The following is a 26,781-nucleotide window of genomic DNA, read 5'->3' on the forward strand; positions in this document are numbered from 1 at the left end:
AGTTATTAGTCTGACCAAGGAGTTTTTAATCATTGTCTTGAACCTAAAGTGACAAAAATGAACAAAATGTGTTTTGTCCTGTTTCTGAGAATGGTCTGAGAGCACCACAGGACTGGTTCAGTCTTCCTGCCCAAATGGAAAGCTTGGCCATTTTTGTTTCTGAGGTCTTACCCCACTCAGCCAGTGACCTGAATACTCCATCTACCTTCTTTGGCTATCTTCTTTCAACAAAAGATTTCAGAAAACCGTTTGGGATTCACACATATTGCCTTCCCATCAGGATGAACTGTATTCTGTATTGAAGGCTACCAAGCTGGGTGAAAATGGTTTTATTTCACATGCAGGAAAACAAGGGCAGTACAGCTGTTGACCACAAAGCAGTGACTTCAGTAGTAGTGAGCAACACGCATAATTTAAATAGTTAAAGGTTAATAAAAGTGTGCATCCACATAGTAATCCCATGGATAACCAGTCTCTGGAAAGCTCCTGGATTTATTCCACTATCAGAAAAATGGTTCTTTTGACCTGTCCTAAGGAAACTGTAAAACCTGCTATCTAAGGAAGGTAGTGGGGACGTAGGTCAGATGACCTCTAGTCAGAGTAAGGAGACTGACTATGGGAGATGGTTTGCCACTTTCCTTTTCCCAGGCAGGAAACAGGTGAGCCCATTAGACTCTATTGTTGTCCTTCCCCAGCGTCTATGGCAGCTGAGTTCCCTGTTGTCTTGAAACTTAAAGTCTAGCCTGGAGCAGCTGGGTCATGCTAGCTGAGGGGAGGCAGAGTACTGTGCAGCAATAGGGTCTGGTAATTCAGTTCAAACACAGCCCTCACCCCATCACTTCAGACCCAACATGTCGCTGACAGTGCCCTCTAGCTGGGGAAAAGTGGGTGTTTTGGTGCAGCACAAAAGGACAAAGTCTAGTGCAATGTGTGTGACCCTGAGACTTCCTGGGCCCAACCACAGGTGCCACACTACATTCCATGTGGCAGGGAAAGGGACTGACCAAAGCAGGAGGATGCGGAGTGGCAGGAGGTGTGTCTTCCCTTAAAGGGGAGCACAGCAGTTTATTTCATGCCAAGCAAGAGGTAGTGAGGAGGATGGCCTATTCCCACTGCAGGAGGTATGCTTTTCCCAGAAAGCCACAGTACCTGCTTCTGAAGGGAAACACTGGCATGCTTCCATTTTCCTTCCTATCCCTAGCAGAGGCTTTCAGACCGTGTTCCTGTCTTGCTGAGATGTCCATAGGACACAACCTGCCACTGTCAGGACAAGCATACCACCCACTCAGTAGCCACTTTAGGATGCTGCTGCCTGCACGAAACCAAGTGAAGACTCTATAGTACTCTAGATTCTCACTCTGGGCCACTGCTGCCCACTTTGGTTCAGGCAGCAGCAGTGCCTGCTAGCCAAGCAGCACAGAACACCAATGGGAGGTAGCCTCCCATGCCATGCCTAGTCAGGGTATAAAGATGCAGTTCTTGAGGAAGTTGGAAAGGCGCTCTTCAGAGCCCTCTCCCTGGTATCAAGGGATGCCAGTAAAAAAAGGGAAAACCTACTCCAGGCCCAGCCAGAGTCTACTATCCCAGGGCAGCCAGTGCAGCCACTGGCCACTCCCCACTTAACACAGTACGGCCACTTCAAGTCACACAGGCAGATAAAACAGGTCCTTTTAGGGCCCAAGAAGTGATGATCACAGCAGCAGCTTGGCTCCTGACAAATGTCCAGGACCCTGGTCTACACCAAGCTATAAACACTGTCCAAGGTATACAGTAGCCGGCCTAGCCGCAGCCTCTCTCAGGTTGCCTGCCTTCCAAGTAGAGATGATAGCACTTGCTTGGGTCATAGGTTCCCCCACTGTTCCACAGGCGGAAACTGGTCCACTTCACCCAGTTCTGTGCTCAGCTGCTCTCCAAGAGCAAAGGTCAGCTTATACCGAAGCCGCACCTTCTCCTGTAACAGAGGGCTGCAGTGAGAATCAGTCCAGGATGTCCCTTTGCAAGCCACTCTCTTCACTCTGCTGAGGGATGGACCTGTCCATCCATGACCACCCATGCTCAGTCCCTTAACCTGGGACAAGAAAGGGGTTACTGCTACAGGACTTCAGACCTGATGCTCAGAGGTGGTACTCCGGTGTCCTGATCTGGGGCAGCAGGACCCCATGTGGGCACTGTGGATTCTCCCATGCTTACCTTCATTGGATTGGCCAGCAGCATAACCTGGGTAATGGCTGCAGGTGGCTGCACAGGACTAAATGGAGAAAGTTCTGTCCCCGAGGGTGGCTGCAACTTCACCTTCATTGACTGAAGATAAAAAGAAGTTCCTTTGAAGAGAATGGTCCAGGTGTCTGAGAGACTACCTGCTGGCCACTGGAAGGAGGTCAACATAGTAGGTTCAAGATAAGGGAGGCAAGGATACCTTGGGCACTGCGGCCTGCAGCACAATGCTCTTGACTGGCAAGGGAGCTGTATTCAGCATGGACACTACCACCACCAGCACATCAGGCCGTCCTGGGGGACACTCCTTAGCAAAGTGGAAAAGGATGCGGAAGCCATTTTTATCATAGGCTGTCACAGGAAGGGCACTGCCTGCAAGAAGGCGTTACTTTAGTGAGCGTGGCAGGGGAGAATGCCCAAGGCACTGCAGAGCTCCAGCAGGATGGAAGAAGCCAGTAAGGCTCAACACTGCTCCCCTTGGGGTACTGGAGAAGCTCAAGGTTACAGTGCCCTAGGGGAAGCTGAGATAGAGCTGGGTGTGGTGGCACACACCTTTGTTCCCAGCATTAGGGAGGCAAAGGCAGTCTGAGTTCAAGGCCAGCATGGTCAACAGAATGAGACCCAGGACGGCCAGGGCTATAAACAGAGAAACCCTTTCTCGAAAAACTAAAACAATTTAAAACAAAAACAAAGCTGACACGGGCTGGAGACAGCTCAGTGGTTAAGAGCACTTGCTGTTCATGAAGAAGACAGCAGGCAAGTAAACTCTTGACTACAAGTGACCCCTGCATAGACAGAACCACTGACCACACACCTACCAGCACTGTGGCCGTGAGGCCTACCTTCTGTCTCTAGCACTTACTAGGCTTGATTGATTCCAAGGGCACATGGACACTGGCCAGGGAGAGCTCTGGTCCCCTCAGAGGGCTGCCTTGAGACTGGAAGGCTGGTGACTGGAAGAGAGGGCTTCCAGGCCCCGTGGAGAAGGGCAGGAGAGGCCTGGCTGGGGTAGAGGTGGGAAGCAGTGGGGAGGCGGTGGCCCCATGGGAGAAACAAGAAACAGGTTTCACCAAGCCTGAGGTCCTGGGGGGAAGGAAGGAGGGCAGAAGACAAGTCAGAGGGCAGGACAGCACTGCTAGGCAACCCCTCAACCAAGGCCAGTTCCTAGCTACCCCAGGCCACCAGCTTCCAGTCTGATTCACGGTACCAAAAGGGATTCCCATACCCCATTCTCTGGAGCCTCCCTTTTGATCTGTATATGACACTCCACCCTCAGCCACCCTCTCTTCTCCCATCCATTACACTTTGGCCTCTTCCAGAAGCTGATCAAGGGCATCTAGGCGGTGCGAGGTGCTGTCACCCAGTGCTGAGTTGTGGTACTCTGGGGCTGTGGGCTCAGCCTTTGGAACCGAGGCTGGGGCAGGTCCAGAAGAGAACAGGAAGGAACCAGTGCTGGGGGCTGGTGCACTGGCTGGGAGCACAGGAGCTGGGAAGGGAGCAGGCAGTGGAGCTTGGGACGTACTTGAGGTAGAAACTGGGGGAGGGAGCAGGGATCCATCTGAGGGGCAGCAGGCCGCAGACACTGGCCTGGGGTTGAAGAAATCCAGGTCTGATGACTGTTCATTCTGTACAACAGAAACAGTGGGTAAGCAAAGGCCTAGTTCACAACCCACCGGAGCCTTCTGAGGTACCCCATCATGACCTATAGAGCTAAACGTTGGGAACAACCCTCAGAGACAGCATGTCCCTGCTATGGTGGACAGAGCTCTAGAAAACACTAGCTCTGGCTCTAGCAAAGCGCAGCCAGGCACAGACTAAGCGAATTTTGGTCCTTGGGCACTTCAGCAGTGATGCACCATGGCTGTGCCTCTACCTGGAACAGGTGCCACTGACTAGTTCCAGCCGACTCTTTGGAAGCAGTGGGGGCTGGGTCAGTAAGGCCTAAGAACACAAAAGAAAACTCAATGAGATGAGACCCTCAGCTGAGGCTGCAGCCTCCCACCCTCCCAAGAATGGTCACTTGGTAAGATAAGAGGCATTACTTGATGAATGGGTAAGGAGGATATTCCTTATAGCCAGATTGGGAAGTAAATCCACCTCCATCCTTTACATGAGACTGAAGGGCCCCCCAGAAGACAGGAGTTGAGTTGCACCAGAGCCCACCATGTTCACCCTGAAATCCACAGTGTCCCCGGAACCTGACTGGTGAAGGCCTGGTGCACATGCCCTCCTTCCTCTAATGCCACTCTTGCACGTACCCAGGCAGAGCAGCTCCTCATCTAGCAATGAGAGGGCATTGCTCGTGCTGTCAGGCTTTGGGGGAGCCTCAGCCTGGCTGGACGAACGGCTTCGTGGAGGCCCAGAGGTCTGGGGGGGTGGAGGGAGGATAGGGATGCCTGAGGTGGGTGGGGCAGGTGCTGGGGCCAACACTGGGGATGAGCTGCAGGGGGTGTCCAACTCAGCAAGGTCGATGAGGGTGCCTTGGTTACTGCAGCGGTCATTTCCTGGATGGGTTGACACAAGAGGAACAAGAACATTCAGGGTGAATCTCGTGCCTGTGTAGCGGGAGGCAGGACCCTGTGCACAGCCGCCAAGGCTTTAGCCTCTGGCCCAATTCCTCTAGGGAAACTGAAAAGCAGGCAGAGAAATCTCCATGCATACCTACCTCCTCTGGCAAGTGAAAGACCACTGGAAATGGCTGGGAACCCCTCAGGCCCTAAGAGTTGCTACTTGTGGCTCAGTGGTCAGGATTTGGGCTGTTCTGGAGGGTCCCAGAATGGGAAATCATAATATGTACCTTCAGAGTCAGGCATGATTGAGGTGGTCACTTCACCATTGATGATCTGCCCTTCAATAATTGTTTTGTAAGAACTGATGACCCTGGAGAGGTTGTCACTGGCCTGCAGGATGTCCCCTAGAACAAAAAGAGATTCCTGTGTGGGCTGTGACAGCTTCACACACACCCAAATTCTTGACGTCCTTGCCAAGAGCTCTTTCATACTGACCCAAGCTGTTGTCATTGTCTTCTGTCTCGCTGGCCAGTTTAAATAATGTCCGTCTCTTGTTCTCACAACGATCAAACAGCTCCTGAGAGACAGACATAAAAATCAACTACAGAGCTTCTCGGAAGTCATCAGTCAGTCACTGGTGGAGCTGGGACCATCTCTGTGTTGCCAGTATCCACTAAACAATGTTGCCCAAGTCATCCGTATCAACTGAAAGTCACTCGGTTGGTAGATGAGATGTGTGCCTCACAAGTCACGGCCTGAGGAACATCAACATCCGGATCTCAGGGAAGTCTCCCACCCACATGTCCCCAAGGCAGAGCAGAGGAGTGACAGCGAGGACATTATCTCTGGAGTCACAGGCAAGCACTTGCACCTGGAGTTAAGTCAGCGGCGTAGAACAGGGCACTGCTCCTCCACTCCTCTGCTGCCACGAACAAGCCCCAAACAAGCATGTTGGCACCACGCCAGGCTCCTGCTTGGGCAGACAATGTGAGCAGCGAGCTCCAGCTCTCAGCGGCTCACCTTCATGAGCTCTTTGTCAGCCTCCGAAGAGAACTCTTGGTTGTAGTGAAGGAGCATCTCATGGAGCAACTTGACATTGTTGTTAACTTCCTCCAACGTGTGCAGGCGCTTGGTCACTTTCTGGATTCGCGCCTCATCCTGCCTCAGCCAAGAGGGTGCAGGAAAAAGCAAGTTTATCTAGCTTGTCTTTCAACCACCAGGCAGGGCTCATTCCTTACCCTAAGCTCTGCTTAGCGTGTTTCCTAGAACTGCAGGCCTCAGACAGACCCTGAGCTGTTCTTTTACAGTGACACCTCCCTGTGCTACTCCCACCGACCGCTCCTCTACTGCTTTCTCCCATAGAAAATACAAGGCTCCAGTTCAGGGCTGGTGCAAGGTGAACAAGACAGGCCTAAGATTTCTGGGGAAGCTTCTGCTTTGTGGTCACATGATTCTTTGGCCCACGCCCAGAGGACCAGGACCCACTCACTTCCTTCACCATGGACTTGATGAGTTTGTTGGCTTCTTGTAGATCGTCTGGGTTCTTGCTTTTCAGTAGTTTGGCTAAAAGCTGGAAGAGAAGACATCTAAAGTGAAGGAAGGTAGCATGTGTCCAGTCCCACTGGGCCGACCAGAAGAAACAGCAAGCAAGACCCTACTTCATGTTTGGTAGGGTGGCTCGAGCCTACAATACCACTCAGGAGACTGAGCAAAAAGATGTCAGGTTCAAGGTCAGCTTAGGCTACAGTGAGATACAATCTCAAAAAAAAATCAAAACAAAAGCCACCACCTGACACATACATTCACCCTGCTACTGGCACCGGTCATCTAAGAGAACCCCAGGTCTAAGATGTACTTTACCTTGGATTTCTCCTCATCATCAAAAACAGGGTTTTTGGGACGAGGTGGGGGAGAGGGGATCAGCGTTCTGTCCATGGGGATGGGGGGGTCCGACTGCACTATGCCTGAGGAGACACAAATGGCAGAGCATGTGCTCAGGCAATGGTCACTTTGTCCTTCACACACCAAGGCCCAAGTCCCTCTGATGAGAGGGAAAAGAGCAGGCTAATCTCATCTCAACCTACGAAAACCCCAGCTGAGCCCAAGACAAATCCACTCTACAGGAAGAGAAAGGGCAGGGCCCTGGGACCCCCAACATTCCTTTCTCTTCTTTGCCTTGACCAGCAGCACTCAGTGCCACCCGAGGTTAATGGAGAGGTAAACACACACCTTGTCTCTTCAACATGTGGTAGGCATCTTTGATCTTTGCTTCTTCCGGCAAGGCCAGTGTCCAGCTAAAAAGCAACTCGATGACCTTAGTCTTCACCTTCTCAGACACCCTGTCTCCCAAGTACTAGGAGGGAATGAAGTGAGAGAGTCTAATAACGGAGACGCTGGGAAGGACCACTTTCTTCATAGCATCTTCCCTCACTCCAGTTCACAAGCCTACTTGACCACACCCAGTGTGATGGGGCAGGGGTGGAGCGACAGAGTCTGTAGGCAGAACAGGGGCCAAGACCTCATCCCCGTGCTTCCATGCAGAAGCTGCCTGAGACAGTAAAAAAGGGGGATGCAGTGAAGATTTGTTTTTATTTACATATGTGAGTGCCCACTACATGTACACTGGGGCCTCTAGAGGCCAGAAGTCTGTGTCAGATGCCCTTGAAGCTAGAATTAATTACAGGCATTCACAAGCCACCCAGTGTGTGTGCTGAGATCTGAACACGAGCCCTCTAGAACTGTAGCGAGTACGCGTGACCACTGAGCCATGTCTGCAGCCTAATAACCACATTTCCCTTTTTTTTTTCCCTTAAACATTTATTTATTTAAGTATAGGAGTGCTCTGTCTATATGTCTGCACACCAGAAGAGAGCATCAGATCTCATTATAGATGGTTGTGAGCCACCATGTGGCTGCTGGGAATTGAACTCAGGACCTCTGGAAGAAGAGCCGGTGCTCTTTACTGCTGAGCCATCTCTCCAGGCCCCCATATCCACAGTTCTTGAAGGACTGTCTGAGAATGCCACCAACATGAGAAATGATTCCCTCTGTCTAGAGCTATCTAACAGACCCTGGTCAGTGGAGCAAAAAAGCAAAACTTGACCTGATGTAGTCTAGGAGCACAGAGTACTAGCTGTCTACACTCTCCCTGCACACACAAGCCAAGTCTATGCTGGGAGTCCCTCAGGAGGCTGCTCAGACCTCAGACTCATCAGTCAGAGGTACCTCTAGGGACCAGGACACAGGGTGTCATCTCTGTGGGATTTTCTTTTTTAAACGGTTAGGTTTTTTAAAAATATTTATTTATTTGTTTGTTTGTTTATTATGTATACAATATTCTGTCTGTGTGTATGCCTGAAGGCCAGAAGAGGGCACCAGACCCCATTACAGATGGTTGTGAGCCACCAGGTGGTTGCTGGGAATTGAACTCAGGACCTTTGGAAGAGCAGACAATGCTTTTAACCTCTGAGCCATCTCTCCAGCCCATCTCTGTGGGATGTTAAATGACCAGAAAAGCCAGTAAGATGGGAGGTGGGAGGGGATAGTAAAAGAATAGAACAGAGAAAACTGCTACCAACTGACCTTTGGAGAGACAACTTTGATTAATTCATTCAAAAACCGGAACTTCCCCACTTCATTATGAAATCTCCTCCCACAGTTCTTCATACATGCCTCCAGCACCTGCAGGCACACAGAGAGAGGCAGTCTGTGATGGGAGCTAGGACACCGGAGACCCCTGGGCCCGTGCAGTGTCAAGGACTCCTATGAGAAACGGTGCGCTCTCCCTTGGGCAGAGCCACTCACACAGTCCCTCCTTCTGACTACGCATGCTCTGCAGGGAGTGCTACACAAGGGCAGGAGTAGGAGATGCTGAGACCCAAACAACAAGACAGTTTGTTGCCAGACTGGAAGGGGCCAGGCCTTCCACAAAGATACTGACTTGGAAGCTTAGGAGGAAAACCAAGTTCCAAGGAAAAAGTACCTCTGACTCGGGGTCCAGAATCCTTTCCATAAACTGACCTTTTACGGGGTAGAAGATGTTTCAATCTGTCATCTTTCGTTTAGACGATGGGACATTTCCCTTGCCTCCTTTTGTTTGCATGTTCCTATTCTGCTTGAGGCCCCATCACTCATGCAGCTTGCACGTGGCAGTGTTCAGGTATGACTGCATGTGTGTGTGTATGCCAGGTTAACCTCGGGCATCTTTCCTTGGATAAGTTCACCTTGTTTTGAGACAGGGACTCTCACTGGTCTGGGACTAGCAATTAGTCTAGGCCGGCCGGCCAATGTCTGCCGTCTTTGCTACCCAGAATCACATCTGGCTTTTATGTAGGTTCCAGGGACCAAGCGCAGGTCCTCACGCTTGCACAGCACTTTACCAACTGAGCTATCACCCTCAGCCCCCTGGTTTTCGTCAATGCTTTCCTGTTTTGAGGCAGACTGGTCTGGAACTCACTGAGATCTGCCTGCCTGTCTACTGGGTGCTGGGATCAAGTGTTTGATGATAAACACTAGAATTAAAAGCATGTCCTAAAATGTCCAATGGTTTCTTTCTTTTTTTTTTTTTTCGAGACAGGGTTTCTCTGTGGTTTTGGAGCCTGTCCTGGAACTAGCTCTTGTAGACCAGGCTGGTCTCAAACTCACAGAGATCCGCCTGCCTCTGCCTCCCGAGTGCTGGGATTAAAGGTGTGCGCCACCGCCGCCCGGCTCTTTTTTATTTTTTTTAAATGACCATACATACATAGGGAAGGATTTTACTTTATGTGTATAGGTTTTTGTCTGACTGACTGACCTCATGTGTCCAGTGCTAGAGGAGGCCAGAAGACAGCATGGGATGCTCTGAAGCTTGAGTTACAGATGGTTATGAGTTTCCATGTGGGTGCTGGGAATTAAACCCAGGACCTCTGGAAGATCAGCCAGTGCTCTTAACCACCGGGTCATTTCTCCCAGTTTCCAGTGATTTGTTTCTTTAAAGCAAGGTTTCTCAAGTGCAACCTGGCTGACATTTTAGGCTAGCCACTCTTTGCTCTGTCCTATGCATTTCAGGACATTTAGCTGCAGCCCTGGCTACCACTCTCTAGATGCCAGCAGCACTATCACACTACCCCAACAATAAAAGTACCCCACACACTATCAAATGTCCCGAGACCAAAATTGCCTCCCTGGAAACCAGGCATGAGTGGCACATGCTTGTTGTAGTAACACTTCAGAGATGGAGACAGAAGGACTGAGACATCTCAAAAAACAAACAAACAAGACTCAACCAAGCAAAGAGCTTGACTGTTTGACTGTCCTTGACCATCACCGCTGTAGAGGAGCGGGAAGAGCAATGCACAAGGGTCTCTACACACCGCTGCTCTTCTATGTCTCCAGGGCCCAAATGAAGTCAGGGTCAGAAAGGACCCTTGTCTGGGGAGCAAGGATACCTGAATGCTCCCCTCACTGGTTAAACAAACTCTCAGCACAGCCTCTTCACTAGTACAGGCAGCATCTTCAGCTATCCACAAATAGTTTCTACCAGGCTTTTCTTTGGCTGGCTGACTCTTTTTTGTTGTTTTTTGAGACAAGGTTTCTCTATGCAGCACTGGTTGGCCAAGGACTTGTTTTGTAGACCAGGTTGGCCTTGAACTCACAAAGTCTGCCTGACTCTGCTCTTAAGTGTCAAGACTACCCAAGTCCTCTCTGAGCCCTGGACTGGACTGAAGGTCCCGCCTCTGGGATCCCTTGGTCACCTGTGCAGCCTCCATGCTGGGTCCAGAGGTGTGAGTACTTGTAGGACAGGTGACTGACATGTTCTAGATATGCCCAACCTGGATCAGTGACGCTCTACCGGACTTTGGGCATGAGCCTCACTACCAGCGGTGGCCTACTGCATGTATGAGGGAAGACCTGAGCAAGTGAGCACCCAATGTCTTCATCTATGACAGCAAAGACCTACCGTGAGGGCCTGTACTGCCTCCCATTCCTGTGGAGACTGGATCTTGTGGGCCAGGAGTCGGACAGCGATCTGGGGCCTGGTAGACAAAGACACTACAGTCAGTCTGCAGATGGAGGGCTGTCTGGCCAGTCCTCTTTGGGCAGGTTTTGGTCCCCTCTCTCACTGGACTCACCCTTCAAGTTCTTTGTTGATCTGATCACAGAAACCAATGATATATTCCCAGTCTTCCTGGCGGTTAGAAGGATTGGTAGCTTTATCTTGGGAAACAACACAGAGAAAAACTATTACAAGATTAACTCACAATACAAGGCTATCTTCACAATTCTTAAACACAGTATGTTTAATTCATAGGCGGCCTCCTCAGTCTATTCAGCCAACAAATATAAATCCTGCTTTCTGCCTAATATTTTTGGAATCTGCAATTAAAAAGTGAGAAAGCAGCCAGGAGGCAGTGACGCACACCTTTAATCCCAGCACTCAGGAGACAGAGGCAGGCAGATCTCTGAGTTCGAGGCCAGCCTGATCTACAGAGTAAGTCCAGGACAGCCAGAGCTACACAGAGAAACCCTGTCTTGAAAACCAAAAAGATAAATAACTAGAAAGGAAAGCCTCATGTGCGTAAGAGTAGACTGGGATGCAAAGGACAAACATGAACGACGATGCCCTCATTAAACACATCGCCTCACGACACAACTACTGCTACTAATCGGAGCTGAGTGCTCAGCGGGACAACAACCAACAAGTGTCTCCCGAGAAGCTGAAGACAGATGGAATTAGGTCAAAAAATTTTTTTTAAATGAGTATTTTCTATAGATCCTTCACAAAGACTTTCAAGACTTAACCTTTCTCAATGCTTTAAGATTCTGAAGTAGCACAGGACCCTCTATGAATGCACTTGGCTCTAACTAAATACATACCCATCTGTGCCATCCTCCCTTGCATAAACAGAATTCAGCACCCTGTTTAAATGGCCCTCAATGACCAAGTACAGCCAATGCTGAGAGCATTCTGAGGGCTACAAAAGTCCTACAATTCCAGCACTAAATGTAAAGCCCAGGAACACCTGCTTGGCCTCCTTCCTTGCTACTTTGGCATCTGTGCTAAAAGATGGCTTGGCTGAGGGTGGTGACATGGGATCTGATGCAGATCTGAATTCTGCTATTTGCATTCAGGGCTTCAGGCTCAGACAAAAGAGGAAGCATGAGCTGAACATTTTCTCAAAACAGTCTCAATCCTCTGCAGTCTGCACTGACACTCCTTCCAACATTACATGAGCTAACCACCTACATTTCTAGACTTCAGTTCTAAATGTGGCTGCTTTCTTCTTCTTTACATTTTCCTGGGGGGGGTGGTGGTATGGATGGGTCTCACATACTGTGAATGTGGAAGTCAGTGGACAACTGTATGAAATGGGTCTCTCCTTTTTTCATGTGATAATCAAGCTCAGACTTCGTGGTAAGCAAGATGAGCTATCTCTCCACCACCACTCCCTTTTAAGATTCTCATACTATAGCCCAGGCTGGTCTTGAACTCACAATGATCTTCCTTCCGTGGCATCTCAAGTTAAAATTGCAGGCTTGCATCACCACTGTGTTTCCTTATCTTTAAAAACATAAAGTACAGGCCTGTAATCCCAACTGCATGAGAAGTTGAAGCTCCTGGTCTGGAATTCAAGGCTAACCTGGGCTACAGAGTAAATTTAAGGTTAAGCTGGGCAACATAAGACCCTGCCTGACAATTTTTTCCCCCCAGACAGGGTTTATCTGTGTAGTTCTGGCTGTCCTGGAACTTGGCTTTGCAGACCACTTTGGCTATGGACTCACAGAGATCCACCTGCCTCCGCCTCCCTAGTGCTAGGATCAAAGGTATGTGCCACCACTCCCCGGTTTGTTTCACAATTTTTTTAAAAAAGAGGAAAAATATGCTGGACATGGTGGTGCACACCTTGAATCCCAGCAATCAGGCACAGAGATGTATCTCTGTGAGTTTGAGGCCAGCTTGATCTACAGAACGAGTGCCGGGACAGCCAGGGCTAGACCGAGAAACTGTGTCTCAAAAAACCAAAAAAAGAGAAGGGTAGAAAAGAGGGCTGGGGATGTGGGGATATAGTTCAGTGGTGGGCTGGGCATAGCAGTGGATGTCTACAATCTCAACTCTCATAAGACAGAGGCAGGAAGATCAGGAGTCCTGGCAGCTTGGGTTACAAAGAGATTCTGTATTCCCCAGCCCACAAATCACCAGTAAGATGGAGGACTGACTCCTAAGAACCCATCTTTCCACCAACAACAGGGCACCTGAGGTTTTCCTGGACAGGGCCTGGATCTGCCTGACAGCACTTCTGGTCTGGCTTCAGAAGGAACACCCTAGTGACTTAAGATTTTATTTACAAAGTGAGGCCTCATGGAATAGGCCTGTGTGGCAGCCTTGTTGGAGGGGGTGTGTCACTGGGGGCAGGCTTTGAGGTTTGAAAAGCCCACACCATTCCTTAGCTCTCTGTGTGTCATGGTTGTATCTCAAAATACAAACTCTCAGCCACTGCTTGTTCCAGGCCTGCCTGCCTGTTGTCAGGCTCCCCACCATGATGGTCACAGAATCACCCTCTGAAACTGGAAGCCTCAAGTTACACATTGTCTTCTACAAGGTGCTTTGGTCATGGTGTCTTAGCCATGGCAATAGGAAAGCCACTAAAACAGCCTGCAGTCTCAGCGGTGGACCTGGGAAGGTGAAGAAGGAGAATTCCAAATACACTCATATCAAAGTAAAAAGTAAGGAGCTGAGAGCAACTAGGTGGTAGAGGGCCGGCCTAGCATACGGGAGTCCTAGCTTCCATCCCCAGGAACACACAAGTTTGTAAGTTTATACTTAGAGGAAAAACACATGGCTCTGGTTTCGAAACAGGGTCTCATGTAGCGCAGGCTAGGCTCCAACTCACTATGTAGTCAAGGATGATTTTGACCCCTGATGCTCCTGCTTCTGCTTCCAATGGCTGGGATTACAGATATGAGCCACCAAGGTGGCTCTTCTCAATCCTGACAGATAATGAGCAAGACCTTACAAATGGCAAGCACAAAGAGGGCTTATTTTATTCAGCAGTGTCCATTTGATAAGAAGTACACCAACCACCAGACAGTACTGGTCATCACCAAGGCCTCCTGGCCCAGGTGTGGCTCTCCTCAGGCATCAGTGTGGCTTTGCTATGCTTCAAGCTTTCACATGAAATCAAGAAGCTACAGGACTCAAAATACAACACGGAGAAGCCAGACCCATGCCCAGTGCTTGTAAGAGACACAAGACTTATACTGAGGACAATGGGAAAAGCACCTTCCCTCTCTCACAAACAACAGGCATCTGCAAAGGAAACTCTTCCTAAGCTGCTCTCTTACAGCACCGCTGCCTCCCAGAACACTCCACCTCCTTCTCACCGAGAGCAGTGACGACTGCCTGCACCTGGCGCAAATGCCCTGAGCCGACACAGCGCAGCTTCCCAGCGTCTGCAGCTCAGAAGGCACACCTGTCGCTCACGGCAACTAGAAACACCACTGAGGGTGGTACTGGGTGACTCCAGCTTTCCAAGTGCCCACCACTTCCACCTACTCCACATCATCCCTCATCTAGCAGAGGCCACAGTGGAGTTCTTCCCTGCAAACCTGGCCCTGACCACCCATCTAGGCCCTCTGACTCAAGGTTTGTCTTTTGGGTCTCTGCTGAAGCCTCATTCTCTGTGCTGCCACACCTCCAGCTTTCCTACTCCCCTTGGCAGCTTAGGTACCGCTACCCTCGCCTCCTCCAGGACGTCAGATGACAGCGATGAAAACAAGCAGCCTTGACTACTCAAGCTCCACGTGGCTTGACCTCTCCAACGAAGCCAGGCTGCACACAGCAATGACTAGAAAAAGCAGACCCAAGAGCACAGCAAAGGAAGGGGTCAAGGTCAGCCTGCGCTGCTGCATCTTGAACCAAAGGAGAAACGGCACTCACAGGAAACAAACTGCTATAATCACCACAGTCGTCTGAGATGCTTCAAGCTCTCACGTGTCTCAAAACCGTGCACTGGAGTGCAGGTGAAGTACAAGACACAGGCAGGCCCGAGGAAGCTTGCTTGTGTGAGCATGAGGGGAAACTGGCACAGAAGCAAGTCTATAATTATGTCTCCTTGATACACAAATAAGTCTGAGAACCATCACTTCTCCTACTGACTTCCCTATTTCTATATGCGGTGCCACTATTCAAAAGCGCCTGGGTCTCAAACCCTATTGTTGATCTCTTCTCTTTCCCTCTTTCCTTACCTATTCCTAGCAATCTTGGAGTTGTTTCCTTTTTTTGTTTGTTTTTTTCTGAGACATGCTTTCTCTGTGTAGCTTTGGATCCTGTCCTGGAATTCACTCTGTAGACCAGGCTAGCCTCAAACTCAGAGATCCACCTGCCTCTACATACCGAGCGCTGGGATTAAAGGTTTGTGCCACCACCACCCGGCCTTCGTTGTTGCTGTAAAAATTTCCCTACATATTTATTTATTGCATATGCGAGAAGGAGCAGGAGGGGGATGTGTGGCATGTCACCAGTGTACAGGTTAGATGGCGGCCTGTGGAAACTGGCGCTCTCTGTCCACCATATGGTTCCCTGGGCTCAAACTCAGGTCTACGGCTTGGTGGCAAGTGCCCTTAACTGCTGAGCCACCTCCTGGCTTCTGGAGTCACCGTCCTAATCCATGTCTTTGTCTAATCCCTTTCTCTTCCCTCCCCAACTCCTTGCTCCTTTGAGCACTTCTCTTCTAACCCATTTCCCCTTCTTCTCCCACATTCTGTGTGATATACAGCATCGGAGTTGGGGCACATGGACAGCACAGCACACACGAGGAGGTCAGAGGACAACTTCACAGGGCACTTTAGAATTGGGTCCTAATTTCCTCTATATGCCTACACCTGCTACTCTGTGCTCTATACATAGCCACCCAGCATTCTTGGGGCGGTTTGCCATACCTGAAGCCTAGCTTGATGCTGTCTTCTCATTTTCTGTCTTAGGTCATTATCCACTTCCCTTTCCCTGATTATATACCCTGCATTTCAGCACTTATGGCTCCCACTTCAATTCCTACCCATTCTGACAGCATACCATCGAACTGAAGGCAAAGGCTACTTGAATTTCCTAGGTGCTTAGCTTTATTTCTGTTTTTGTGCGGCTGGCATGGAACCCAGTGCCTTGCACATGTTAAGCTCCACCACAGGACAACTGCTTAAACTTGGTAATTCTTGTGCTCACTTTGGCAGCACAAATGCTAAAATTGGAATGTTAAAGAGAAGACCAGCGTGGTCCCTGTAAAAGGATGATATGCAAATTCATGAAGTGCTCCATATTTTAAAAAATAAACCTTCCCCCACCCGAGACAGGGTCTCATTATGTAGCTCTGGCTGTCCTGGAACTTGCTCTGTAGACCAGGCTGGCCTCAAATTCACAGATCTGCCTATGCCTCACAGTGCTAGGATTATAGGTATGTGCCACTATTGCCCGGTGAAATTAAACTTCTCATAATATTTTCCACATGGCAGGGGCTTGCTCAACACGAGCTGAAGGTGCCAAGCAGGATCTGAGACAGGGTTGAAGTCATCAAGAGATGGTTTGTGAGGAAGAAGAATCCGAGATGGGTTTGAAGCATTTAAATGAGCAAAGGGAGCAGGGCTTTGGGGTTAATGAGAACAATGTGTGCGAGCAGGAAAAGCACCAAAAGGCCACTGAGAAGAGGCAGGGAGTGAGCAGAGACAGACTGGAAGGATGTGGGCAGGTCTGGCAGCGCTGGGAGAACAATACGCTACAACTGCTCTCCTGGGAGCAGCATGAAGAGTGGACCAAGGAGAGGCTGCTGCAGTACCTCGCGCAAACCATGGGTGACAAGAACCCTCTCTAAGATGGTCCGGACTGGTTCACCGGATTTGTACAAGTCACACCACTCAGTCATGAGGATTGTGGAAGGTGCATAATGAAATCGCAGCAGTTGTGAGGGAGACCAGCAGAGTCAGAGTTTGTTTGAGGCCAGTCTCGGCTTCTAGCATGTTTGAGGCCAGCCTGGACTTCCCGAAGCCCTGTCTCAAAAAACACATCAAGCCTACTGAGCTCAGCTTAAGTCACGTAAATTATTCCAATTTTCCCATTCCCATATGCACAGTGAACTGATTCCACTCTGATCATCACCCAATTGGACGGATTTAGGAAAATGGTGAGTGGAGTCAGAATGTCCTCTGAATTGTGACGACAGAACTTGTTTTGCCAGCGAGGATCCTTGGTCAACAATTGTATTTATTTTCATCTTTCAGGAATGGGATTGGAAGCTGAGCATGGTGGCGCACACTTTTAATCCCAGAACTTGGGAGACAAAGGCAGGCAGATCTCTTTGAGTTTGAGGCCAGCCTGGTCTACACAGAAGGTTCTAGGCCAGCCAGGTGCTGTACAATGAACTCTAACCCCAGTGTTTTCCCTTTGGGAGACAGGGTATCACTCTTTGCCTCACTTGAACTCCCTTGCTGGCCAGGCACTCAGCACCCAGAACAGCTGGGGCTCCGGGGCTGCCTGAGCGCCGGTCACTGGGCTGGTGACTTTAACCAGCGTCTGTAATCCAGCACTGTGCACTCCTCGGAGAACTGTTCCTTCTCTTTGGGGATGTGCACCCCTGAAAGCCTAATTTCAACCTCCTGAAAGGTATTTCTTAAGGACGCCCAGGCAACTGGGAGGCAACGTCTTCACACCCAAAGGGCTGGAGATTGCAGTCGGTAAAAGACCTTGACACAAGGCTGTGTGTGCGCGTGCATCCGAATTTCTGCCTCCGTTTAAGAGGCTCCCCGGGGGCTAAGCCCTTAGTAAAGTTAACTTATTAACCCTTGGTAAGGCGTGATTAACCAGCCTTGTTAGCCCTTACTAAACATACTACCGCCTGCCAATGTGAAACCTCATTCCGTCACAGCAATATAAACTAGCAATGACAGCAATACAGCGACTCAACAGCTTCACGCCGCTGAAGAGCGGGTAGGCTCGGTAAGTGTGTGTGTCCCTTCGATATAGTGGTCTGTTCCCTGGGGTCGCTCTTGGAAAAGGATTCTCACTTCAAGCATCCTGCCTGAGGACCACGGGTATGCAGATCCTGACGCTCCCAGCTATGCGTGTGCGGCTGGCATCACTCACCACTCCCGGAGGGCCCAGCCCAAATCCGGAGCTTTGACATCCTTGGGGCTTTGGCGTACAAGGTCCCGCAACCTCCCCAACCCGCCTGTCAGCCCCAAGAACCCGGCTGTCGCTTTTCCCGGGCCTGCGAGCCCTCGAGCTGCAGGAGTCGCGAGCGGGATGCGCCGCAGGGAAGGGCCCCTGCTCGCCGAGGGGTGTGAACGCGCGATGCTCGCGGAGAGGCCAGGTGTGGATGGCCACACGCCGCCTCCGCGGAGAGGATGTCAGGGTGAGGGGAGAAGGCGGCCCGCGGTTGGAGGTCAGACAGAAGCGGCCCCGGATACTCACTCAGCCAGGACTCCAGACTCTCCCCTTCCGCCTCCGCCATATTGCAGCCGCCCGGTCCGGCCCTGCGGCCTCAGACCTCGCGAGATTCTGCGCGAGCCGGTCCGGGGAGGGGCTTGCATGGGGGCCTGAGAGGGTTGGAAGCTGCCGCCAGCAGGCGCGCCAGACTGTGTCGGATTGCGGGAGAACGAGCGTATTTTCTCGCTTGTTCTTCGAAGGGAAACTCCGACGTAAAACCCAGTCTTGAGTAAACTGTGCGGTTTCTCATCCGTATCCTGTCACTCACTCAGGCGCGCCGCGGGCAGCCCTCTGAGGTCCTTTAAGCGGGCCAAGATGGCTGCGCCCGCTCTGCAGGCAGCGCGACGGTGGTCGGGGCTGGCCTTGGGAGTGAGGCTTGCTGTCTGGAACCTTCCAGGGTGAGAGGCAATGGGGAGCTGCCACCGCCGCCCAGGCCTTTACGGGAGGACCTGGGGAAAGGAAAGGAGGCACAGACGGGCCGCGCTGAGTCCTGGAGCCCTGCTCGGGGACCGGGGTGGCCGAATCAAGCTATCAGCGGGCCAGTTTGAGGGTTTAGTGCCTTGCCCCTAGCCGGACAGGTTGGGTTGATCTAGACCGGTTCTACCCCGAGTTGAAAGTGCGGCCCCCTTGAGATCTCAGAACTGGAATTGCCGAGGCGGCTGGGGGAGAGCTGTCCTCAGTAGTGTTCGCAGAGGAGGAATTTTTAAATGGCCGATTTCGGAGAGGGCTGCCTACCTCTTTGGGCAAGAGTCAGAACTGCTGCTGTTGAGGTTTTGCTTGCGGTCCCAAAGTTACTGTCCCTTGTCAGCGTGCCGGCAAGCGGGCTTATTGTTAAGTCAGGCTTGTTTACCTGTGCAGTCACAAGTTCATTTGTGGAGTTCTCTCGTCTGCTTCCTCCTCTTCCCGCTCCCAGGATAACCCAGGTGAGGTGGAGCCGCTATGCCCCCGAATACAGGGATCCCTTGATTGACAAGGAGTATTACCGCAAGCCTGTGTCGGAACTCACCGAAGAGGAGAAATATGACCAGGAGCTCAAGAAAACCCAGCTCATCAAAGCTGCCGCAGCAACGGAGACAAGCTCAGTGTTCGCAGACCCTGTCATCAGGTGAGGCAGAGCCGCTCAGCTGCTGTGGGCTGCCATTAGCCCAGGACAGGTTTCAGCCGCAAGAAATCCAGCCTTGGGAAGCTAAACATGTTTTTCTCTTTGAAGCAAATTCACCAACATGATGATGAAAGACGGGAACAAAGTGCTGGCCCGATCGCTCATGGCCCAGGTAAATGGGGGTCTTCCGCTCTGCTTCACTGCCTTTCCCCTCTGCCTTTGAACTGGGTCTGAGAGGGGTTTCTCTATGTGTCATTGAAATTAATTTTTGAGAGCTGGGAGTGGTGGCACCCAACAGGTGTCCCATCACTGTTGGAGAGGCCTTTGAGTCCAGCATGCAAGAGGCCAAGGCAAAGCAAGGCAGGCGGATGTCTTTTCAGAGTGCCGGGACAGCCAGAGCTACACAGAGATCCTGGTTAGGGGGTGGGTAGGGATTCTCACCGGTTCTTTGGGTCAGTCTAGTAAAGCAGTAGGCACCTAAACTCTTTAGTTTTTTTGAAAGAGGGTCTCGTGGAGCACAGTCTAACCTGGACCCTGCTGTATATCTGAGGATAACTTTGAACTCTTGATCCTCCTGCCTCCATCTCCCAAGTGCGGTCGCTGGTCTGCAACACCACTCCCAGCTGCTGGCTGAGCGGCCTCTTCTCTTTGCAGACCCTGGAAGCTGTGAAGCGGAAGCAGTTTGAGAAGTACCACGCTGCCTCTGCAGAGGAGCAGGCCACCATCGAACGGAACCCCTACAAGATCTTCCACCAGGCCCTGAAAAACTGTGAGCCTGTGATTGGGTTGGTGCCTATCCTCAAAGGGGGCCATTTCTACCAGGTGAGTGGGCAGTGAAGAAGGGCAGCCCGCATGTGAAACTGATCGGGGAGTGAAGGTTCAGAGTTGGGCCATGTATAACAACTCCTGGGCACTGTCAGGATCTGCTCCTCTGAGGCCCACAGTATAAAAACCACAGGCAGGAGGTGGAAAGACAGAACTCAGTAACTCCCATCCCTTTGTCCAGTATTCTGTGTAGCCTATGCTATGAACTCTTGGTAAAGGAGTGTGCTCACAGGCCAGGGCCTAGAACACAACTTGAGCCATGAGCGTTCGTCAGTTATGAACTGAGTTGGCCACCCTGTCAGCATTTAATTATATTATCACATTAGGGTATCTTCTCCCTTAGTGGCAACTCCAAAGACTAGGGGATTTTCTTTCGCTGTCCTTAGTGTCGCCAAGAAAATGGTTTTATTTTTATGCACCCTTGGTCTGAGGTAGCCCGTTTGCCTCGAGTAGCACAACTTTCTGAATTGGTGCTTGTGTCGACTTGGCAAAACTTCTCCTTAGGAAGGAAAGTGCCTAATGAACTTAACTAAGTGAAAGTTTCTGAGGAGACAGGTTTCTGTCCTCAGGTCCTATCCCAGGACTACTCTAGAGACAGTTCACGGTAGCTTCTAGGAGGTGGTGGGCCTCACACCGTCAGGCCCACTCAGCTTCAGCTTGTCTCCCCGTCCAGGTCCCTGTACCCCTCACTGACCGACGTCGCCGCTTCCTGGCCATGAAGTGGATGATCACAGAGTGCCGAGAGAACAAGCCACGGCGGACGCTGATGCCAGAGAAGCTGTCAGATGAGCTGCTGGAGGCTTTTCATAACCGGGGTCCCGTGATCAAGCGGAAGCACAATATGCATAAGATGGCAGAGGCCAACCGTGCCCTGGCCCACTACCGCTGGTGGTAGCAGAACGGGGAGGTGGACAAAGTCCAGGACACTACCACAGGAAACCACTTGAGGAGCTGGAGAAATGGCTCAGTGGCTAAGAACACTGGCTGCTCTTTCCAGAGGGACGTGGTTTGATTCCCAGCACCCACATGGAGGCTCACTAACTTTCTCTAACCCTGGTTCCAGAGAATTTGACACCTTCTGACTGCTCTGGGCACCAGGCATGCACATGGTACTCAGACATACATGCAGGGAAAGTGTCTATACATATACCACTACTAATTAAAGTAATTTAGAAAGAAACGACTTGAGCCCTGTTGGAAAGTTCTGGAAGGAACTTAAGGATGGAGAGGGTCTTTGTAATGTAACCTTAGACCCTATGAAACCTTTGATTCTCCCATGCCTGCTGGAAGTTGGGAAGGTACAGCTTGGGGCGTGCATCCACCCCTCACTTAGACTCAGGATCTCAGGAGCCTGTGCTACCCAGTAATCCAGACTGGTTCCCCTCCCACCGCCTAAAACACAACATGTCTCCAAGAAACTCAGGTCCAACCAGCTTGGGGTATACCTTTGGCCATTAGGAAAGGGAAGCAGTTTGGTTACAGAAAAGATTTATTAGAAACCCTCACCCTGACCTGGCGAGGCCCTGTCGCTGATGGAAACGGACGGGAAAACGCAGGCCTCTCCACATTGTCTCTGTACGAAACGTAGAGAACACTTCCTCAGGTCATTTGTAACTCTGCTGCCCTTAATGTCCCAGAGCATCCCACCAGCAGCCCATTTTACAGATGGGGAAACTGAGGCACCAAGGTAGTAGTATCGCGCCAGTGGTCACACAGTTCAGTGGTTGTTAGGAGTTGCCTTTTCCTGCCTGGCCCAGGCAGAAGCTGAAAGGACTTGGAGGAAGAGGGAAGCTGGGCAGTCTCCAGCCAGGGACCAGGTCTGTTTTCTCCACAGCTCCAGAGGGAGGAAAAGGGGGGGTCATAGAAAGGTGTGGCCTCGCTCAGTCCAGAACCTCGCTGTAGTAGTACTGATGGGCAGCAGGAGTGGTCTTCCAGCCAGCCGCCCGGAACTCGATGATCTCCAGCAGCAGCAGCCGGGCCAGGGAGCTAAGGTCTATCGGCAGCAGGAAGCCATCCCGGATTAGGACAAAGAGCTCATCCATGCGCTGCCCGTTCATCTTCTCCAGCTGCTCCCCAACGCGGTGCAGCTGTAGCACCAGGCAGTCCACCTGCAGGGGCAGTGCAAGGCCTGGTCAGCCAGAGGGAGGACCGGCCTGGCACACCTGCTGCGGACCGTGTTCTGCCCTTTATAGGGGCTCCTTGCTTCATTCTGACACCAGAGGGTATAACCCATATCTTACCACAAAGACTGGCACAGAACTGACCAGGCCGAGCGCGGGTCTGGGCCTGTCTCCAAGCTGTTACCAAGGGTTACCTCTGGCTTCGCTACCCCCAAATGCCTGACTCAGGAGCTGGTTTCTGACTGGGTGGTGGTGACACACTAATCCCAGCAGGGGCAGGCACACCTCTGAGTTCAAGGCCAGCCTGGTCTACAGAGCAAGTTCTAGGACAGGCTCCAAAGCTACACAGGGAAACCATATCTTGGAAAAAAAAAAAAAAGTTGGTTTCTGGGCCATCTGTGCCCACAGCTGGCCACAGCTCTTGCCATTCTTAGCATGGGCTGGCTGCCCTCCTGGGGAGCCTGTAGCCTTGGCTGCTGAACATTCTGGGTAAATTCCAGACACTGTCATTTGTCTTGTAATTGCTGCAGGCCTTAAATGCCCCTACTCGGCACTGGCCGAGGAGCAGTGGCCTCGATGACCGGGACTGCTGGGCTCCAAGCCAGCATGCCCGCCACAGCTTTCTGTCCACTGGCCACTCACCTCCTCTTCCCTGCTCAGACTCTCAGGCTGGGCCAGCTGGAAGAGACAGTCATAGACAGGATTGACCAGGGCCATCATGGGCATGTTGTTCACCTGTGGGGAGAGCCAGAGGGGCAGGGAGGCAGCGTCAGTGACCACGGGGAGCAATCCAGCCTTGGTCTCGGGACACAGGCCATCACTGCTGCCCAGGGTGGCTGCCCTTGCCTCACCCTCAAGTAGTCAAAGATGCTGCAGATGAAGGTGACATAGCACACCCAGCTCTGCCGGGAGCGAGCTTGCAGCTGCTCCCTGGCCTGATATTCCCGCTGCAGCCGGTCAAGGAGCCCGCGCCGGAAGACACTCTGGCCTGCTTGTTTACTCTCCGCCTGTGAGCCAGGAGAGGGTGGTAAGCGGGCACTGGCCACTCCACCCGCCCTAGCCTTTGTCTAGAAATGCCGGTGTCTGCTGCTGGCCAGCCTGTGCCTGATCCTGGGGTGCCATCCTCAAGGCAGCTCCCGCTCTGCCAGCCCCCCCAACCTGGATGATGGCGTAGCACATCCGTCCTGCTTCCTTGCTGAACACACAGTCCTGCAGAGAATGGTCCACAACCACATTGGCCACTTTCTCCAAGTCCACAGCGCCTGGATCTGGGGTAGAGACAGGGGCGGAGTCTGGAGCTGCCTGCTGCATAGTCACATTGGCCTCCAATGCTAAGGACTCAAGGTTTTTGTTGTTTTTTTTTCTTTGAGAGAGGGTCTCATCATGTAGCCTTGGCTGACCTGGAACACTCTTTGGAGACCACAGAGATTTGCCTGCCTCTGTTTCCTGAGTACTGGATTAAAGTTGTGTACCAAAACGCTCAAGGACCTGAGATGTTTGTAATAGAACACCTCCATCACATGCTTTAAAGAAGAAGGGAAGACCATCCAGATGGCACTCAGGAGGCAGAAACAAGGAGGATCAAGAGGTAAGGGTTACCCTTGGCTACATACAGAGTGCTAGGACAGCTGGAATCGCAGGACTTGAGAGGCAGAGACAGGCAGCCTGACTATATACAAGTTCCAGGTCAGCCAGAGCTACTTAGTGAGGTCCCGTCTAGAAAAAAAATTCAAAGTTGGAGATGTAAAGGCTGTTGTTTGGGGACCAAGCACTCTGCCTACCTACTATGTGTGAAACCCAAGGTCGGACCCAAAGCAGCCAAACCAATAAAAAAGCAGCCTCCAAGAAGGTGCTTGTAACCATGCCTAGGGCAGCTGTCAGGACCCTGTCAGGACGCTGGTTGCCCGAGCATGAAATAGGGGAGGTGAAACATGTCTCGGTGGTTAAGAGCTCTTGCCTTTGCAATGCTGGGCTGTTCATAGCTGCCTGTAACTCCAGGTCCAGAGGCTCTGACACCCTCTTTTGTATCCACGGGCACTGCACATGCATGGTGCACATCCAGACAAGTAGTGCACACAAATAAACTCAATTAAAACCAAGTTTTTTAATTATATACTGCCACATGTGGCTCTCAGCCTATAATCTCAGCACTTGGGAGGCAGAGGCATGCCAACCTGAGTTTGAGGCCAGCTTGGTCTATATAGTGAGCTGTAGGCCAGCCAGGGTTATACTGAAAGATCCTTGCCAAACAAACAAATATAGGATTATGAGGCTGGAAGAGACCAAAGTATAGATGTACTTTCTTGGGATACATGTTTTATGTTTTTGGCAGTAGACTGAAGAATGTATACTGAATGCCAAGATGTCTGCAACCTTCTCTTTTTCTGGTCTTTCGAGACAGCCTAATTTTGCTATTTAATAGCACTGGCTAGCCTACAGCTCAGCATGTAAATTTTTAGGTTCATTCATTTTATATGTATGAATATTTTATCTGCATGCACATACGCATACTATGTGTTTGCCTGGTGCTATACATATACATATATATATATATATATATATCTCCCCGGTGTGACTAGGTCACACTATGTAGGCCTGGCTATCTTGGAATTCACTATATAGCTAATCACACCAGACTGGTACTCATAGAGATCTCCTGCCTCTGCCTCTGCCTCCCCAGTGCTGAAATTAAAGGTGTGCACCAAGCCTGGTTTGCAACCAGTGCTCTAAACTGTTGGGCTCTTTCCCCTCCCCCAGGCACTCTCTATGTAGAGCAGGTTGGCCTTAAATTTGTGCTTAATCCTCCTGCCTCTGTAATCTGCTTGGATTACAGTTGTGCACCACCGCATGGCTCCAAGTATTCTCAAAACGCAGAGGCCCCAAACAAGAGCTCTGTGCCGAGACTTCCCCAATGGAATGTTAAGTCACACTTCTGTCCTGAGGTTACCATGGAAGGGCACGGGCCAGGCAATGACATATCTCTTCCAGCAAGCTGACTCCCCAACCTCAGTCCTCAATCAAACAGCGCTGAACATTTAAGGGAGCTGAGAGCTGACTGCATTGAACGCGGAGGCTTTAAACCGAAGCCTGTGTTCTTTCATGGGCACTTAAACGCTTTATGATCGTAGGACTCCGTGATTCATTCTCAAAAATAATGATCTAGGTGTAGCTCGTCTTCCAGTTCAAGAGTTAGGTTGTGACTTCCTCTCGGGGAGCCACGGGAAGGCTGGGCATTGCCTGGCTCTGGGACTCAGCCCCTCTGAAGCTCTTGCCCAAACAGAAGGGCTGGTAGGCTCACCTTTGAGTGCAGTCTTCAGCAGCTGCTGGGTTTCTGCGTCAAAAGACTGGATTTTATACTCATCTCTACTGGTCTCTCCCATGACGGTGTAGCCCCAGCCGCTTTTCACTGGCCTGAAACTAATGACAGCACCTGAGAAGCAAAGGCCGAAGAGGCTTCAAGTGAGAATCGCAGCGCTCCGGATTCTAGTCCTGTCGGCACTGGGTCAGGGCAGGCCAGGGCTTGGGACAGGTGTAACAGGACTTTCTGTCGCCTTCGGTGGTTGGCTGCGAGCCCACCAAACTTGGCTTCTGATGGGGACTTTGAGCATCAAGTAGGCACCTGCAGTTCAACTTAAGGAAACCCTGGCTTCTTTTGCGATTACATACGAGAAACGAAGCGGGAATTCACCTATGGTCGCGGCAGGGTCTGGGTTACTAGTATTAGGATAAGTTTAGGGGAGCATATTCTGAACTGGGTTGTGGAGAGGTAAATATCACACTCGCCCAAATTATCCAGCACGGAGAATTCTGGCGCAGTTCCTTGGCCGGCGTTGCCCAAGCCGCGAATCCTGACACCAGCAGGGCTTCGAGCCCTTCTCCCCAGTGTCTGCCAGTCCTTTTCAGCCTACCAAACCCACCCCTGCGGCCGTTGGGCTCGCACTAGCCGGCGTGGGAGGGCGCCCGCGTTTCCGGGGCTGCGCAGCGCGTGCCCGGCGTGGTACCGCGCGGAAGCTGAGCTCATCTCGCTTTGAGCCTGAGCTGCTCGCCCGCGCCCCCTGCCGGCCACGGCCCGTCCTCGCCTCCGCACCCCGCCGCCGCCCCGGGCCGCTCCCTCGCTTGGCGCCGAGACAGATTCGCACCCCGCTTCTGCGACACCGACACGGCCACCGCCGCGCCGAGCGCTCACTGGACCCTGTCCCCTCCTCACCGGGCACGCCTCCGCCTTGTTTCTGACCGTAGAGGCCCTCGAGCGCTCGGCCGGACTTGCTCCCCCTTCCGCATGAAGCCCTCGGTCTTGCCGGCTGCACCCCACGCCAGGGTCACCATGTCCCTTGCGGGGCTCAGGTGAACTGGGTCGGAGACTCCCCGGCCGTGAGGCGTGGGAGGAGCCTCTGGGAGGCGTGGCCTGCCCGGGAGAAGGGGCGGGTCAATCGCAGAGAGCTCAGCACCGTCATCTGGGGTTCGGCTAGTTAAAGTGTGTATGGGCTGGGGCACACCCTGGCAACTCCCTCTCTTGCCACCCGGGCAAAACAACTTTCAACTCCAAGGGACAATTCGAGA

At 51.6% G+C, this 26,781-nt stretch overlaps 3 protein-coding genes and 1 non-coding gene across 7 annotated transcripts; 2 read left to right on the forward strand and 2 right to left on the reverse strand.

The window, feature by feature from the left end:
• Nucleotides 1–314: 314 nt before the first annotated feature.
• Nucleotides 315–18,278, reverse strand: Gga3 (golgi associated, gamma adaptin ear containing, ARF binding protein 3). Of its 4 annotated transcripts, XM_075990077.1 has the most exons (18): nucleotides 18,160–18,278; nucleotides 10,835–10,919; nucleotides 10,663–10,738; nucleotides 8,307–8,405; nucleotides 6,954–7,077; nucleotides 6,585–6,688; nucleotides 6,214–6,294; nucleotides 5,745–5,882; nucleotides 5,220–5,301; nucleotides 5,012–5,128; nucleotides 4,473–4,718; nucleotides 4,088–4,155; nucleotides 3,737–3,839; nucleotides 3,517–3,628; nucleotides 3,077–3,297; nucleotides 2,417–2,586; nucleotides 2,191–2,301; nucleotides 315–1,951 (listed from the first exon to the last, which is right to left on the reverse strand). In XM_075990077.1, the coding sequence occupies exons 1-18, from the start codon at nucleotides 18,197–18,199 to the stop codon at nucleotides 1,841–1,843; spliced, it is 2,088 nt and encodes a 695-aa protein (XP_075846192.1). In that variant the 5' UTR covers nucleotides 18,200–18,278; the 3' UTR covers nucleotides 315–1,840. The 4 variants fall into 4 exon arrangements, 3 of the variants coding, with proteins under 3 accessions (XP_075846192.1, XP_075846190.1, XP_075846193.1); XR_012912241.1 differs by having other exon boundaries at nucleotides 2,417–2,521; nucleotides 3,517–3,839; XM_075990075.1 differs by having other exon boundaries at nucleotides 3,517–3,839; nucleotides 18,160–18,274.
• LOC142832000 (U6 spliceosomal RNA) lies at nucleotides 15,914–16,020 on the forward strand. Its single transcript, XR_012907099.1, has one exon. It is a non-coding gene; the product is annotated as a U6 spliceosomal RNA (small nuclear RNA).
• Nucleotides 18,279–18,419: 141 nt separating the features above from the next.
• Mrps7 (mitochondrial ribosomal protein S7) lies at nucleotides 18,420–21,284 on the forward strand. Its single transcript, XM_075990081.1, has 5 exons — nucleotides 18,420–18,572; nucleotides 19,088–19,279; nucleotides 19,385–19,448; nucleotides 19,931–20,098; nucleotides 20,775–21,284. The coding sequence occupies exons 1-5, from the start codon at nucleotides 18,490–18,492 to the stop codon at nucleotides 20,994–20,996; spliced, it is 729 nt and encodes a 242-aa protein (XP_075846196.1). The 5' UTR covers nucleotides 18,420–18,489; the 3' UTR covers nucleotides 20,997–21,284.
• A 288-nt stretch (nucleotides 21,285–21,572) lies between these two features.
• On the reverse strand, nucleotides 21,573–26,601 carry Mif4gd (MIF4G domain containing). Its single transcript, XM_075990082.1, has 6 exons — nucleotides 26,429–26,601; nucleotides 25,520–25,651; nucleotides 23,380–23,489; nucleotides 23,073–23,228; nucleotides 22,864–22,956; nucleotides 21,573–22,209 (listed from the first exon to the last, which is right to left on the reverse strand). The coding sequence occupies exons 2-6, from the start codon at nucleotides 25,599–25,601 to the stop codon at nucleotides 21,982–21,984; spliced, it is 669 nt and encodes a 222-aa protein (XP_075846197.1). The 5' UTR covers nucleotides 25,602–25,651; nucleotides 26,429–26,601; the 3' UTR covers nucleotides 21,573–21,981.
• Nucleotides 26,602–26,781: the final 180 nt, after the last annotated feature.

This window comes from Microtus pennsylvanicus, chromosome 11, assembly GCF_037038515.1.
Source record: "Microtus pennsylvanicus isolate mMicPen1 chromosome 11, mMicPen1.hap1, whole genome shotgun sequence".
NCBI lineage: Eukaryota > Metazoa > Chordata > Mammalia > Rodentia > Cricetidae > Microtus > Microtus pennsylvanicus.

What these genes read in the sequence shown, in the direction of transcription:
- Gga3 (XM_075990075.1), bottom strand. Translation starts at nt 18,199, where the DNA reads ATGGCGGAGGCGGAAGGGGAGAGTCTGGAGTCCTGGCTGA. An exon ending in GAGTCTGGAGTCCTGGCTGA is followed by an intron (nt 10,920 to 18,159) that starts GTGAGTATCCGG and finishes TTGTTTCCCAAG; the next exon opens with ATAAAGCTACCAATCCTTCT. An exon ending in CCACATGTTGAAGAGACAAG is followed by an intron (nt 6,689 to 6,953) that starts GTGTGTGTTTAC and finishes GTGTCTCCTCAG; the next exon opens with GCATAGTGCAGTCGGACCCC.
- Mrps7 (XM_075990081.1), top strand. Translation starts at nt 18,490, where the DNA reads ATGGCTGCGCCCGCTCTGCAGGCAGCGCGACGGTGGTCGGGGCTGGCC. An exon ending in TTCGCAGACCCTGTCATCAG is followed by an intron (nt 19,280 to 19,384) that starts GTGAGGCAGAGC and finishes TTCTCTTTGAAG; the next exon opens with CAAATTCACCAACATGATGA. An exon ending in CCCGATCGCTCATGGCCCAG is followed by an intron (nt 19,449 to 19,930) that starts GTAAATGGGGGT and finishes TTCTCTTTGCAG; the next exon opens with ACCCTGGAAGCTGTGAAGCG.
- Mif4gd (XM_075990082.1), bottom strand. Translation starts at nt 25,601, where the DNA reads ATGGGAGAGACCAGTAGAGATGAGTATAAAATCCAGTCTTTTGACGCA. An exon ending in TGTGCTACGCCATCATCCAG is followed by an intron (nt 23,229 to 23,379) that starts GTTGGGGGGGCT and finishes CCTGGCTCACAG; the next exon opens with GCGGAGAGTAAACAAGCAGG. An exon ending in GTCTGAGCAGGGAAGAGGAG is followed by an intron (nt 22,210 to 22,863) that starts GTGAGTGGCCAG and finishes CTGCCCCTGCAG; the next exon opens with GTGGACTGCCTGGTGCTACA.